At 57.8% G+C, this 14,404-nt stretch overlaps 1 protein-coding gene across 1 annotated transcript; it reads right to left on the bottom strand.

Moving 5' to 3' along the window:
* Nucleotides 1-1,024: 1,024 nt before the first annotated feature.
* Nucleotides 1,025-4,601, bottom strand: CUNH1orf216 (chromosome unknown C1orf216 homolog). Its single transcript, XM_066204294.1, has 2 exons — nucleotides 4,526-4,601; nucleotides 1,025-3,281 (listed from the first exon to the last, which is right to left on the bottom strand). The coding sequence occupies exon 2, from the start codon at nucleotides 3,263-3,265 to the stop codon at nucleotides 2,447-2,449; it is 819 nt and encodes a 272-aa protein (XP_066060391.1). The 5' UTR covers nucleotides 3,266-3,281; nucleotides 4,526-4,601; the 3' UTR covers nucleotides 1,025-2,446.
* Nucleotides 4,602-14,404: the final 9,803 nt, after the last annotated feature.

The raw sequence follows: 14,404 nt of genomic DNA, 5'->3' as shown, positions 1-14,404 counted from the left end.
CCAATAACCAGGGAGGAAGCCTCTTGTTGCCAGAGCAGATCCACCTCTTTGATGTGCTCCCGCAGTTATTCTTTCATTTCTTGAGCAAATAATCTGGATTTTCACAATATTTACCTTGGAAATAATTATTTGTGTAAAGCATTCGACCAAGATAAACAGAGCATCTCTCAGTCTCGCTGCAGGGTTGGGAGGGCTCATGTTCCCCCAAACCTGGGCTCCACGGAAAGTGGATGAAAAACGGGCTCAGAGAGGAGCACCCCACATCCTATGGAACCCCCGAGGGCTTGGACAAACCTCCCAGCAGCCCCGGCTGCAGGGCACGGATGAGGATGGAAAAATGTGGCCACTCTGCCCTTCATGCCTTGCTGTGCCTGTACATGGATCCCTGAATTGCATCCCTGGATTCCCACAGACTGAGAGGCTGGAAAGGAGAAGCAGGAAGGGGTGAGGGGAAAGGTGAGGGAGGGTTCAAAGGGCTGCTACAGCCTTGGTTTTTCATCTCTAGTTAATCTCTGTGAAGCCTGAGGCAAAGTCACCTTCGGGTCAACACTCAGGTGTTGTTATCTGCCACCCCCATCACCCGGAGCTGCCCCCAGCCCTCCCCACGAGCAGGGCCGCAGGGCAGGGTGCCAGGAATCCGGGAATCCGGTCCCCCCGGTTCCAGCCACGTTCTCCTGGGGCAGAAAATAAATCCTGCACTCAGACTGCACCCCAGCGCCGGCTCCCTGCTGCCCCATGGGACAGAGGGGAGGAGCAACACACACCTGAGTTTATAAAACCCCTTTAACCATTGAGCCTGGATGAACTGCCAGCGCTGGCACAGCGTTGCTGGCCCAGCAGGCCAGCATGCCCAGGGAGGCAGGGAGGGGAGGATGGTGCCAGGACCTGTGCCCTCGACCTGCCGTTCACCCACAGTCCCGCCTGCGCTCGCTCCTGTCCCCGCGGCGAGCACGGGGTGGCTGCTGCCAGCCCGGCAGGCTTGGGAAGGGAAAGGAAGGAACAAATCCAGCTGGGGCTCGGCTCCTTCAGCTCCAAGGCTTTTATTAAGGTGTGCAACATGCCCACGATCACAGGTCTGGGGTACAACAGAGGCAGCAGGTGCTGGACACGAGCAAGCAGAAGGGAGGTGAGGGTAGCATGAGCCTTGGGGGAAGCTGCCAGAATCGTCCAGCGCTGGCGCTGCTTTGAGCTGGGTGCACCCTTTGCCACCAAAATGTCCTTTTTGGAAGAGGATTTTTGTGGATCTCCTCACTTCACCCCCTGACAGCAGCCCCAGGGGGAGCAGAGCCCGGCTGTGCCCCGTGTGGGGCAGGAGGAGGCTGGTGCTGCCCCTGGCCCGTGGGTCGTTGGTGGGATTGTCGTTTATCCACAGTCCAGGAGCATCTGCTGGGTGCTGGGTGCCAGGAGATGACCAGGCTGCCAGATTCTGCTGTTTGCTGGGGTCCTGGTGAAGTGGCTCCTCCGATGGCAGGAAGCACTTTGGCTGGAATCCCTCATCACCCTCCTTTGCAGATGAGAAATGGAATCAGTGCTCGGCTTTGCTCGGCAGCCGGGGCAGGACAGGCCGTGCAGACCCCTCTGGCTGAGCCCTCACTGCCCACTGCTGCTCCTCCACAACAGCCCTTAAGTGGAATATGTGTCCTATGGATACACAGCAAAGCACAGCAAACACACACAGCAGCTCCCTTCCCATCTCCAGTTAAGAGAATTGTTCTTTGGGCTCTGTGCACAGCTCTCGCTGGATAAAATGCAGATTCAAAAAAAAAAAAAAATTCTCTTTGCTCTCAAATGATAAATTAATATAAACACCAACACCACAAGTTCATGAGCAGCTTTGGGATCATGCACTGAGCGAGAGCATTGCCCACAGCAGACAGACGTGCACACACACATAGACTTAAATTAACTTTTCTCTAATACTGATATTAAAAACACATATTGGTGTTGGATCATTTGACTTAAATTTCCTTTTCAGAGCATTCTGAGGTCACTTTTCAGAATGATTTTTTTTCCCTTCTCACAGCCCAGCCCACCTCACTCTCACCAACAAGCAGCGTTTACCAGGGGCTGGGCTGTGGCTGCAGGGACACACCGGTGCAGGTGGGATGTGGGGATGAAGCCATCCCAGCACTGGTGTGGCTGAGCCAGGCTCAACAACAGACTAGATTATTTTTAAAGATGAGTCTGGTCACCTCAGGCTCTGCAAACCCCAAGGTCCTGAGGTCAATCCAGCCCAGTGCCACCCCACATCTGGGTGCAGGACAAAACAAATTCCAGTGCAGAGGGATAATGGAGATGAACGCTTCGGGGACCCTTGGCTGGGTTGGGGAGAGATGGGAAGGGCAGGGTGGGCACTCAGGGGCCCGGTGAGCGCTTGGCACAGGATGGAGATGCCACCAGCCAACGCCACACCATCCAGAGGGTGAGGGCTGGGCCTGGTGGCACCTCAGGGGCCAGGGGCAGCCGCAGCAGCGAGGCAGGCTGGGCCCTGCTGCATGCAGCGGATGAGCTCCTTGCGATTATCCAGGATGGTGTCGAAACTCTCCTGCAGCCGGTTCTGCTGGTCCACAACTTTCTGCTGCAGGCCGTGGATCCAACGCAGCAGGGCCAGGCGCCGGTACATCACCAGCTGGATGTGGTGCTTCTCCTTCTCCTGCTCCTTGAAGCGCTCCTTGTCCTGGAGGTGCTGCACGGCCTCTGCCAGCACCGGGAAGAGGGTTCCCAGCTCAGGCTCAGCTGGCCCTGCCTCAGGGGGGCTCCTGGCTTGGGGGGCAGAGGCAGGAGGGTCCCAGGTGGTGCTGCAGGTGCTCTCGGGGCTGTCGATGCTCAGGGAGCTGCTGGCGTAGCCGTTGTCCTCTGCAGGGGAGCTCGGGGGCTTGACACATCCCCCAGCCACCTCCTCGGCAGTGTTCTGTCCCCCTGCCCCGCTGACCTCCGCCCCCTCGGGGGGGCTGCGCACTCCCTGCTCAGGGTGCTTGTCACCCAGGCCCGGGGCGGTGTCCCTAAGCCGGCCCTGGACCATCTGTCTCTGCATTAATAACAGCAGATTATCAGACGGATTTGTGGTGTTTTCGCTCCGGCTGGAGCCCTCCTCCGGCGGGGACCCTGGCGCTGGCTGGCTCCAGTTCTCGTTGCTGTCACACACCTCTCCCACGAAGTTGGAGTTGGAGTCTGGCCCATGTCCCGCCCCTGGGATGGCCGTGCCCAGCGCTGGGCCCCCCCGGCCCTGCTGGAATGGGGGGTTTGCTGGGCAGACAGCAAACATCTCGCCGGTGTCCTGCCTGCAAGAGAGACACGGAGCCGTGACACGCCTGTGGGCACCTGGGCTGGCACAACCAGAGCTCAGGGCAGTTACAGCAAGGAAAAACCTGCTCTTAACCTTATATTTATCTCTTTAAAGGTACTGGACCATGGGGTCAGCGTTCCTGGGTGTTTGCTGCTCTCAGCATGTCCCCATGCAACATCATGGAATCATGGAATGGATTGGGTTGGAAGAGACCTTAAAGCTCATTCAGTTCCCACCCCATGCCATAGGCAGGGATGCCACCCATCCAAGGGCATCTTCCCACCTGATGCAGAAGCTCAAGAAGCCACCTCACATCCCATCCATCTTCCCCGAGAGCTCCAGTCCAAGCCCATGTTTCTGCAGCATCCCTTGGGTGATGCCGAAGGGCATCACAGGGCACAGGCACGCAGCTGCACGTGCTGCTGGCAGCATTTGGGCCGTGGCAGATGCAATTAATTCCATGCTGGTAAAGGTGTGCTTGGAAAGAGATGCTTTCCCAACAGCAATAAATGTCTTTCAGCAGCTGAGACTGCCTGGGCTCCTCTGCACAGCCTCTGTCATCAGACCTGCATCAGGATGTGGGGCTGGCCTCTGCCTGCGCCCAAACTGGTGACCCCATTGGCCTTCCTTCTCTGCAGGACTGGGAACAGACTGGCCCAGAAAAGGAAAGGTTATTCCAGCCTTCCTTGCCGGGTCACCGGCAGCGAGAGGTGCTCTCCAAGCCCTCTCCTACAAGGACGCGCTCACAAGAACGGCAGGAAGGAACCCATCGGGTGTCCCGGGCTGACCCCGGACAGCAGCGGGGCAGCAAGAGGGGTGCAGGAGCCCGTGCCAAGCTCAGGGTGCTGCCAGCGGCCTGGAGCCCCGGGATCCCCGCCCCGCAGTCCCCCGCACTGACATCTGCTGGGTCCAGGGCTGGGTGACACCCCCATAAAACCGCTGTACCCCACAAAAGAGCTGCAGCCCATAGGAGCGATTCCCCCGCAGGCGCGGGGCCGGGCGGCTCCGCCGGTGGGATGCGCGGGCGGGAGGGGGGGAGCCGAGCCGGGGAGCATCCCTGCCCTGCAGAGCCCCCGCAGAGCCCCCAGCCCCGCCGAGGGGTCCCGCCGCTCCCGCAGAGCCTCCGCAGAGCCCCCCTGAACCCACAGCCCGGCCAGCGGCGGGCCGCGACCCCCGGGAGCCGCGACCCCCGGGAGCCGCCGCTCCGCTCCCAGCGCCCGCCCGGCCCCCAGCACTCACCGCCCCGCTCCAGCCCTGCTCCGGCCCCGCTCCCGGCCCCGGTGCCAGCCCGGGCTCCGTGCGCCGCCGCCGCCGCGGGTGGGAGCGGGAGCGGAAGCGGCCCCGCGTGGGGAGGTGTCACGGCAGCACTTCCGACGGCGCCGGCGGGGCGGCTGGGGGGGTCGGGGATGCGGGGGGGGACAGGGATGTTGGGGGGGGGGCGAGAATGCTGGGCGGGGACAGGGATGTTGGGGGGCACAGGGGTTTTGGGGGGACAGGGATGTTGGGGGGGACAGGGATGCTCGGGGAGAACGAGGGTGCTCGGGGCTCTCGGGGCTGCCCCGTTCTGCCCGGTGCCCCCCGCTGCCGCCCGCCCCCGGCTGCCGTGACTGTGTGTATCCCTATGGGTCCATGTTCACCCACAGCATCCCGAAACTCGCCCCGTTGTCCTCCAGGGAAAAGGGGAAAACTCCCACCCGTGTCAGGGAGAAGGAGCTGGAGCCCCCCGGCGCGCACAGCCCGGAGGTGGGTGGGTGCTCCCCGACACGGGCGGGGTGGCTGGATTGGGACACTCTGGCTCCTTCCCACCGGCCCGTGGGTCCCGTGAGCCTCAGCAGGTCCCCGTGGGGATGGAGCCGAGTGCTCAGTGGGTTCTTTATTCCCCTCGCCCGGAGCCGGGGTGGCTGCAATGGGAAAGAAAAAGACTCAGGAACATCAAGCGGTTCCCACGAGCCCCCGCCCAACGCGGGGGTCACATGAAGCACCGGGAATGTCTCTGGAGATAAAGAGGCTTTGTGGGGCTGGGAACCGCGGTGGGGGCAGCCACATACTCCCCAGTCACCCACCGAGCTGCCCCGGGCGGGGATGGTCCCATCTCCTGCCGGATCACCCGATGTGGCCTTCCCTGTGATCCTGTGCGAGCTCTGGGGTCGACGTGGCACGAGCAGAGCACCGGCATCCCAAGCGCTCCGCAGCCCGGGCTGGGCTCGGCACCTCTCACCTGCCCCGAGGGAAGGGAAGGAGGGATGGAGGTGCTTTCAGGGTGGACAAAGATCCTTTTGAAAGCTCTGGATTGTTGGAGGTGGGATGTTGGGGAGAAAGCCGAGAGCAGACGCTCCCCCATCACATTGTGGAATATGTGTGCGATAAATAAGTTGTTTTAATTTCTCCTCTGCCTGACAGGCCCCTTGACAGCCTCTCCTGCTCCTGGCTGCTCCAAAGGCTTCGACAGCTCCATGGAGGAGCAGTCAGAGGGGCAGGACCAAGAGCTGTAACTGGGACACTTGGGCTGCAGCTCCAGGGGAAACCTGGGATTAAAGAAACAAACCGTTCCAGTTCCACAGGAAAGGCAGGAGCTGACTCAGGCATCTGGGAATGGGCAGGACGGTAACAGGAGTTTGGGCACACAATGGGCTTAGCTCAGCCTTTGCCATCAGCCGAGCCTTTGCTTTGTGCTACTCTGGGCTTCATTCCCATCGTGGCCTGAACTCAAGCAGAGTGAAGTTTTCATCACTGAGAGCACAGAGGGAATTTTGGTCCATTCAGGGACCTTCTCCCGCGGTTTACCAAGAGGCACATCCCAAACAGGCCTTTTCCATCTCGAGTTTAGATTTCAACAACACAGAAAACCATGAATGCCACTGGAGTTTGGCTCCAGGGCAGAACAGGGTTTGCTCCTCTCTCAGCTTTGCTTGTCCCCACCCCGGGAATCCCCGCAGGCCAACAGGTACCGATAGAGCCTGCTGCAAACCTGCTGCCCTGGCTCTGACTCCACTGGTTTGGGGGGTTTGGGGCTCTTCCCCCAAGTGCCAACCATGGTGGGAGCCAGGGAAGTTCTGGGTTCACAGAGAGATCCAGAAGCAGTGTTTTTAGGGGTCTGTCTCACTGGGATTTTGCACTGGTGCAGCTCAGGTTCAGCCCAGCTCCTGGGATTGTCTGTGTCTGATGGAGACCAGCAGGATTTGCTGCTTCCTGTGAAAACAGTTCCATTCCTCTGCAAGCCAGTGTCCCTTCAGCCACAGTTGTCCCTCGCTTCAAGGACCTGGCTGTGATGACACTGTGGGGAACCCCAGAGCAGGGAACCCCAGTTTGGGGCACAGGATAGAGGGGAAATGGGGACTCAGGGAGGGCTGGGCTGGTCCTTTTGGGGACAGTTGGAAAGGGAAGTGGAGGGGCCTTAGTGATGGACTTCAGTCATCTTCCCCTCCCCTTCCCCCACTTTGTTCCAGAAATAAATTAAAAGCTCTCCCTCCAGGAAATTAAAAATTATTTAAGAAGGCTGAGCACAGGACTTGATGTGCTGGGGTTTTGGAGCTGGGGATCCTAGGCTTGGAAGGGAGAAGGGTGCTGGGGTGACCCACTGGAGCTTCTCCAGAAATCACTGGCAGCAGATGACTCCACCAGGGCCATTCCCTGGGGGCCTGGACTGGATGCTGTGCCCTTCCCTGGCCTCAGGCCCTGTCCTGGCTGGGGGAGCCTCTGTGACCTTGCACAGGCAGAGACCTGGTGCCATCACAGGGACGTGCCAGAGATGGGAACGTGGCACTGGCCATAGAAATCATCCTTCCATCCCAGGGCCCAGCTCCCCACTCCCTGTGCTCATCCTGCTCAGGGAAGCCGCCGTCTGCTTCTCATCTGCGGCGCGTCCCGCCAACCGCTGCAACGTGCCACAGGCTGTGAACCAAATTGGTCCCAGAAGGAGCCCTGGCACTTGGCCCCGTGCCTGCATGACATCAGCCCCGTGTCACAGCCGCAGCCAGTCCTGACCCCTCTGCTGGGAAGGAGGCACCAGGGTCCAAACCCACCCGGTGCAAGAGGGGCTGGGGATGCACAGCCTTGCTGGGAGCTGCGGGTGCAGGAGCAGGCGAGTGCTGGTGCTGCTGCTCCTCAGGTTCTGCCTGCAGCCCCTGTGCCCTCTGCACAGAAACACCATGAGGATCCCACCATGTCCCTGAGAGCATTTTCTAAATGCTCCTGGAGGTCTGGCAGCCTTGGGGCTGTGACCATTCCCTGGGAAGCCTGTTCAGTGCTCCATCGCCTTCTGGGGATAGATCTTTTTCCTGCTAGCCAACCTAAACCTCCCAGTGATGCTCGGATGGGTTCGTGCTGGCATCTTGAAGCCTTGAGCACTCCAGCACCAGCCCAGGTCACAGCTCACCCAGAAGCCACCATCCCACTCATGGGCTCATCTTGGTATCCCAGTGCTGAGATGGGCAACTTGTCCCGAAAGAGTTAAGGGCGAAACATTGCAAATACAGGGGGAAAAAAATTACAGAAGAAAAAAGTGCCCTGAACCACATGCGACCTAACCTCCCCAGCGGCTCATCTGAGTTTAATAATGGAGGAGGGAAATCTCCCAAAAAGCTCTCAGAGAAATTAAAGTAAACAGTGTGCTGACCTCCAGCCCGCACTGCCCTGACGCTGACTCACTGGCCACGGCGCTCTGCGTTCCCTGGCATTCCCTGTAATTGTAAACACATTCGGGTAAATACAAGGGGAGGGGAGTGAGGGGGTTCTGGGGAAGCAGCTCTCCCCACAGCCAGCTGAAATTGGGGCTGAGCATTGGGTCAAAGCCACGGGTGACGTGTCTGGGCAATGTGGCCATGGATGTCCCTGGCTGTGAGGGGCTTCACAAGGACTGAGGGCCGTGAGGATTCAGGTCCAACATTGCCGGTGGGAACAAGAGCCACTGGGACCAGCACACGGCCCTGTGACTGCAGAGTTGGGGCTGGAAAACCTCGTGTTGGGAGCAGTGGCAGGTCCTGCAGATGGAGAGAGGAAGAGGAGGAGGATGCTTTTAACAGGTTTGTCCTCTTGGCCTCACAAAATTTAAAAACAATGCTCTTATTTTCATAGATCCGTAGGTCATTTTTTTAGGCTGGGGAAAAGAAAAGCAACCTCAGGCTGTACAAGTGCTGGTGTTCCTCTCTGGAGAAGGGCTGGAAAAGCCGCCAGTCTGGAGGGAAGAAGCATCACTGCCAGCTCAGCCCCATCTCTGGCCTTGCTCCATCCTCATCCTCATCCCCAGCCCCAGCTCTCACATGCAGCATCCCATGCCCTGCGTTTCTCACAGGATTTTCTAGGGAAAACACCACTTGAAGGCTGGGGAAAGGGCAGAGGGGGCTGGATCCAGCTGACCCCATTCCCCTGTCTGCAGCCCCAGCCCCTGCCCCATCCTCCTGCCTGATTTCTACCTGTAATACGAATTCCTTTTCAATCAGAATCAAAAGTGTGGCAGATGCACTGTATTCGGTGAAAAATGCCAGGAATCTGCAGCCAGATTGGATTTCAGAGGAGCTGTGAATCCCACGGAGGCCAGACCGTTTGCACCAGACCGGAGGTCAGAGCCTGCTCACTGCAGCAGCTTCCAGCCCCAAGAATCAGCCTTTGGGTAGCACCTGGAGGAGGAGGAGGAGCTGGAGGAAAGGGTTGTGGGGCCGGTGACCCCAGTGGAGGTGTGACCCTCCTGCCGGAGCCACCAGTGATGGGAACGTGGGGACACGCAGCTCTGTCACCCAGCGGGGACAGAGACCCCCCTTGCCGAAGCACTCATTCTGAGGAGGAATCCTCCTTACTCTTTGCTTTCCTAAAACTGCCCCAAAAATGGATTTCTCTTGGCCAAGGGAGCGGGGCTCTGCCAGAGGAGCGGCGCTGGCTCCTGTTGACGTTTCCTCTGCGGTTTATCCGCCGCTGAGCCACAAAAGCGGAATATTGCTGCCGACTCCACCCCTTCCATCAGACCAGGACCCAAAAATCACCATTTCCTCTTGGCCTGTGAATCACTAATAAACTCCAGACAGAAAGGTCTGATGAGGAAATTGTTTGGGAAATGGAAAGGAAGGGGGAGGGATGGGCGCTCGCCACAGCCGGTGCCTCTGGGTGGCTTTGCCCCTCGGCGTCACCTCCCAGAGCCGCGGGCGGGTCCCTGCCTTGGGGTCCTCAAATCTGCTCCAGCCCCGTCTGGCTGCAGGATGGATCTCTCTCTCTGCAAGGATTCGGGGATGAAAATCTCAGTGTACATTGAAGCACATATTTGATGACTGTCCCTTAGCTATTCCAAACCTGTGACACACAGGGAAATATTCCTGCGGGACCCTCACTAGTGTGTCCCTGGAAGGGACAACGGTGTCATTAATTGGGATGGGGATGTGTAACGTGTGCTGCAGCCCCGACCCCTCGGCAGCCACGGGACCGTCCCCTCCCTCCCTTCCTGCCGGTGGACCGGCGACAGCCACGCAGCTCCCAGCACCCTCCCAAGTGCTGCACACTTGTTCTGACACAGAAAAGCTCCACATTTGGACCTCATAACGCAGAAAAAACGTCAGGATTTTGAAATTTCAGCCTTGGACCCAAATCTGATACATTCCAGAAATGCTTTAATTTATCCCTTTGTCACAACATTCAATAAAAGGTTTCATTTCAGCTGCGCCGCTTTGATTAAGAACTGTAACAGATTCTAACCTGAAGGAATCCTCTGATATTGTGTCCATGGAAATTAAATGTTTGATTGCACATAGTCAGGATTTTCTTATGTGGAAACAGCTCCACTAGAGAACTTTGAACAAGCTCTAATCAAGAAACACTTTGAGTTATTTTTCCTTCACCTATAACAAGTCAAAACATCTGTTAAAAATTCAATCAGAGCACAACTGGCTTAAAAAAAAAAAACCCTAAAATTTGGGATGTAAAATGAAATGACTGTCCAGGTTGAAGCCAGGTGGGATGGCTGGATGTGGGCTCAGCACTGGTGCCCACCTGGCCAGCACAGGCTGCGAGGAGCAGGGTCCCCATGGAGGGGTCCCACAGCCCATCCCCTCCTGCCCTGGCATCATCCAGGTGCCACTGTGCTTGTCCCTGTGAGCTCCACACCACCAGCACCTGCCACAGCAGCCTGGGGATGGTGGTGATGGCCACTGAGGCAGCAGGAGCCACTTGGCATCCCCACAACAGAAAAATGGAGCAGAAGGTGCCTTTTGGGCTGACAAGGATGTTTTCCATACGCTTGAAATCCTCTGTGCTTTAGTAAAAATGGAAATACTGGGATTTCCATTGTCTGGGTACATTTTCCTTTCTCCTTCTTCCACTTCCACTTGGCAGGGCAAGGGGTTCCTGCCTCCTTAAGCCAGACAGATGGGAGGGAAGGGGGAAAACAAAAATCCCATAAGAATTTGGGAACAGGAGCACTTTTCCACGGGGATCACGGCTGGCAACCGCTGCTATGGGCGCTGATCCCAGCTGTGCTGTGCCACAGGTGCCCCTGTGCCAGATGGGGAGCGGTGGCACATTTTTGAGGTCAGAAAGCAGAGTTTTCAGCAATTAGAGCGGCATGCCAAGATAAACCCTGGCTTCCTGGCAGATCCATTCCCATCAGCCATCATCCCAGCGAGACGGACCCCGGCAAGGGGCTCTGCTGGCGGGAACAGCCCAGCAAATTCTCTCTGCATGGGTGAAATTCCCTCCGCTACCGAGGTTATTATCTCCCAACAGGAACCAACAATATCCTTTCATTTAGGCACTAATTCGAACAATGTGCGCCGGCCGGGGGAGGAAGGGCCCTCACTGCTCCGGAGCCTTTGAAAAATCCAGGCAGGAGCCAAACCAGAGGGAAAACAAAACCCTGGGATGATGTGAATGGCTCGGGAAGGCAGGGCTGGGACCAGAGCTGGTGCTGGTGCTGCAGGCTCCAGCCATGATGCTGGAAATACAGTTCTGCCAGTGCAGGGCACAGCACAGGGGCACTCAGGGCACCAGGCACCTTCTCCCAGCTCCTGTGCAGGGAATGTCATCCTTCAGGCTGTGCTGGAGACGGAAATCCCATCCATGGGGATTTCACCCTCTGTCAAAGTCACCTTCTCCACTTAACCGGTGTGTCCAGCCTCACAATTCCAATTCCCATTGGGCAGGAGGCTGCAGTGAAAGACTTCTAAACTTGTGTCACAAATCTCACATGAGGCACCAGGGAAAGCTGGAGTGTGTAACTGAGAACTGTGAAAACATCCTAATTTCTGTTCTTCAGGAGCAAACAGGACAAACACAGCAGGGGAAGGGAGCCCCCACCTAGTGGAGGGAGCTTTTCTACCACCACTCCAGGACCCAGGGGCTGGTGGCCATGTCCCATGGGCTGTGCCCACCTTACTCCCTGTGGTTTGTGATGGGACCAGTGTGGTTTGGAATTGCCCCTCAACAGGGATCTCTGCTGGCATGTGTCTGGCAGAAGCATCCCCATCCTCATTCTCGTCCTCATCCCCACTCCTATCCTGTTCCATCCTATTCTCATCTCCGGCCTCATTCCTGACCTCATCCCCACCTCCATCCCTATCCAAATGCCTTTTGAGATGCAGCCTCCCATTCCCACTGGCTGTCTGTGTTAATCCCTCCCGGGCACACCTCACAGGGGTTTCCAGGGGAATATGGGGGGATTCTCCCACACTTACTCTCCGAGTGCTGCTGTTATGGATATTTGCTCCCGTGTGGGGAGAGCAGGCGCATCCCCCGACGGGGATATCAGTTGGAACATCATCTAATTGATTACATGGAAATCGCTGCTGGTGGAAAGGGAAGCCCTTGCCTTGCTCTCGGCGAATTAATTTTGCTTTTGCCATTCTTGGCTGTGCTCAATTAATCTTGTAAAAGTGATAAAATTTTATCTCACACTTCACTCACGGGGTACCAGGGAGGCTCCTGGAGCCAGGAGGTTGGTTAATCACAGAATAGAATCATGGAATATGCTGAGTTGGAAAGGATCCACAAGGATCATCGAGTCCAACTCCTGGCCCTGCAGAGGACACGCCAACAATCCCACCCTGTACCTGAGAGTGTTGTCCAAAGGCTCCTGGAGCTCTGGCAGCCTTGGAGCTGTGACCATTCCCTGGGGCAACCCAGCCAGTGCCCTGCACCTCTGCGGGAAGAACCTTCTGATATCCAACCTAATTCTCCCAGAGATGAGAGGATGAGCTCAACAAGCTGCTTTCATGACCACAGGTACCCTGGCACCAGCGCACCCAGCACACGGGTGACCCAGGAGCCACCAGGTTCATCCCAGGCTGAGTGGGTCTCCGGGATGCTGTCCCTGCCGGAGGGACCGGGGCCACCGGGATGCAGGAGGATGAAGCTTCAGGAGCTTCAGGAGCTTCAGGAGCTTCAGGAGCTTCAGGAGCTTCAGGAGCCTGGGCTGTGCCCGGCTCCGTGCCGAGACAAAGAGCGGCGGCTCCCGCGGCCCCCGGCAGCTGGCGAGGGGGGACGTAATCCCACAAAAGTCCTGCTCCGGGGGGCTCAGCGGGAGAGGTGAGGGACACGCCGCCGAGCCCCCGCCGCCGCTGCCCCACTATTGACTGCCTAAACAGTTCTTTGGTGATTACAATGTAAATATAGCTTTTCATGGAGTAAAGGCCTTTTATGGGATCCACACACACTTAACCACTTAACCCCGGCGACAAAAAGAGCAGTGAATGAGCTGTTTAGAGGCTGCTCGTGCAGAAAAGCGGGGCCTGAATAGGATTTGGGGATCTCTGTGTATCAATTGCTATGCTCTGGGGGCCCTCAATGGGGCTTCAGCGTTCGAGCATGTGCCAAAGGGCTCCGTGGGTACGGATGGGGTGTCAAAAAAAAAAAAAAAAATAAAAAGAAGAAGAAAAAAAGCAGCTGCTTCTCTTTAATAAAACAATGATTTATTCATAGCAACTTGGAGAAGGGGCAGGGGGACACAAGGACGTGCCAAATTGATGCTCATCCTGCTCCACACTTCAGAGAGACTGAGGGGATGAGCCTGCCTGGAGAGCAGGAGGCATGGAAACTCCCGGAGCAGCCCCTGGGGACCTCTGGGGCAGCCCACAGGGACCCCAGAGCAGCCCAGGTGGCAGAACCAGGTCCTGCTGCAGCCCCAGCCAGGTGATAAGGGTGTCCCTGTGGCTCCACTTCCTCACCCCAGGCACTTTCGGGGAGTATACGAGCTGGGGGGCTGGGGACACCTCTCTGCTCTTCCTCTGCCACAAGAACACCTTTGCAGTTGGTGCCATCCCCGCCCCAGGTGCAGCAGTGGGGCCGTGCAGGGGCTGACATGAGGCTCAGCCTGAGATCCCCCATGCCCAGGATGGAGCATTCCGGGCTGGGAGCAGGGCAAAAGTCAGGGCTGCAGGCACCCCTGAACAGCCGCTTGGCATCTGTGGCAGGAAAGTGGCATCTGAGGGACACTGGTGGGTCCTGTCCCCACCTTGTCGGGCCACAAATGGGATCATTCCAAGATCCCGACAGGCTGATGAGGCACAGACCGAGTCTGGCCACGGCCCTATTTTTAGGCCTGTGCAGATGGAGGGATGAAAGCAGAGGGGGAGGCAGGGCAGGAATGGGAATGAAAGACAAACAAACGCCAAGCAGATGTTGGGAGCAGGGCTCTTCCCCTTGCAGGATGTGCACGTGGCTCCCGGCAACACCGGCTCAGCCAGCCCCGACCCCAGAGCTGGGGGACCAGGGCAGAGCAGAGAGCAATGTCCCCTTCTGGTTGTCCCCCATCGCTGGGGATCACACTGGCCCCCCCAGGGACACCATGCCCTCAAGAGTGGCCCTGTCAAAATTTGTGTGAGGATTTTGCTGTAAGGTCCTGCGCTTTGAATTAAAAACACCCCGTGGACGCTGTGGCACAGCTCTTGGGATGGAGCTGTGGCTTTAGGGAGTGGATCCAATGCCTGCCTCACCTGCCAGCCCACCAGCACCAGCCTCACCAGACTGGGGTCATCACCAGCACCACGACGGGATTTGGTTTGGCATCTCCAGCTTCCACTCAGGCTGGAGACTCCAGCAGTGTCACTCACAGCCTTTTATCAGGAGCCATGGGCAAGGCCCTGCCACTGGGACAAACCCCAACCCTCAAGGCTTGAGCTGGGTGGTGGCTGAGGGGTACCAGCC

This window comes from Chamaea fasciata, unplaced genomic scaffold (assembly GCF_029207755.1).
Source record: "Chamaea fasciata isolate MVZ Bird 193981 ecotype frontalis unplaced genomic scaffold, bChaFas1.0.hap1 SCAF_26, whole genome shotgun sequence".
Taxonomy (NCBI): Eukaryota; Metazoa; Chordata; class Aves; order Passeriformes; family Sylviidae; genus Chamaea; species Chamaea fasciata.
This window is presented reverse-complemented; position numbering and strand designations above follow the sequence as displayed.

What these genes read in the sequence shown, in the direction of transcription:
- CUNH1orf216 (XM_066204294.1), bottom strand. Translation starts at nt 3,265, where the DNA reads ATGTTTGCTGTCTGCCCAGCAAACCCCCCATTCCAGCAGGGCCGGGGG.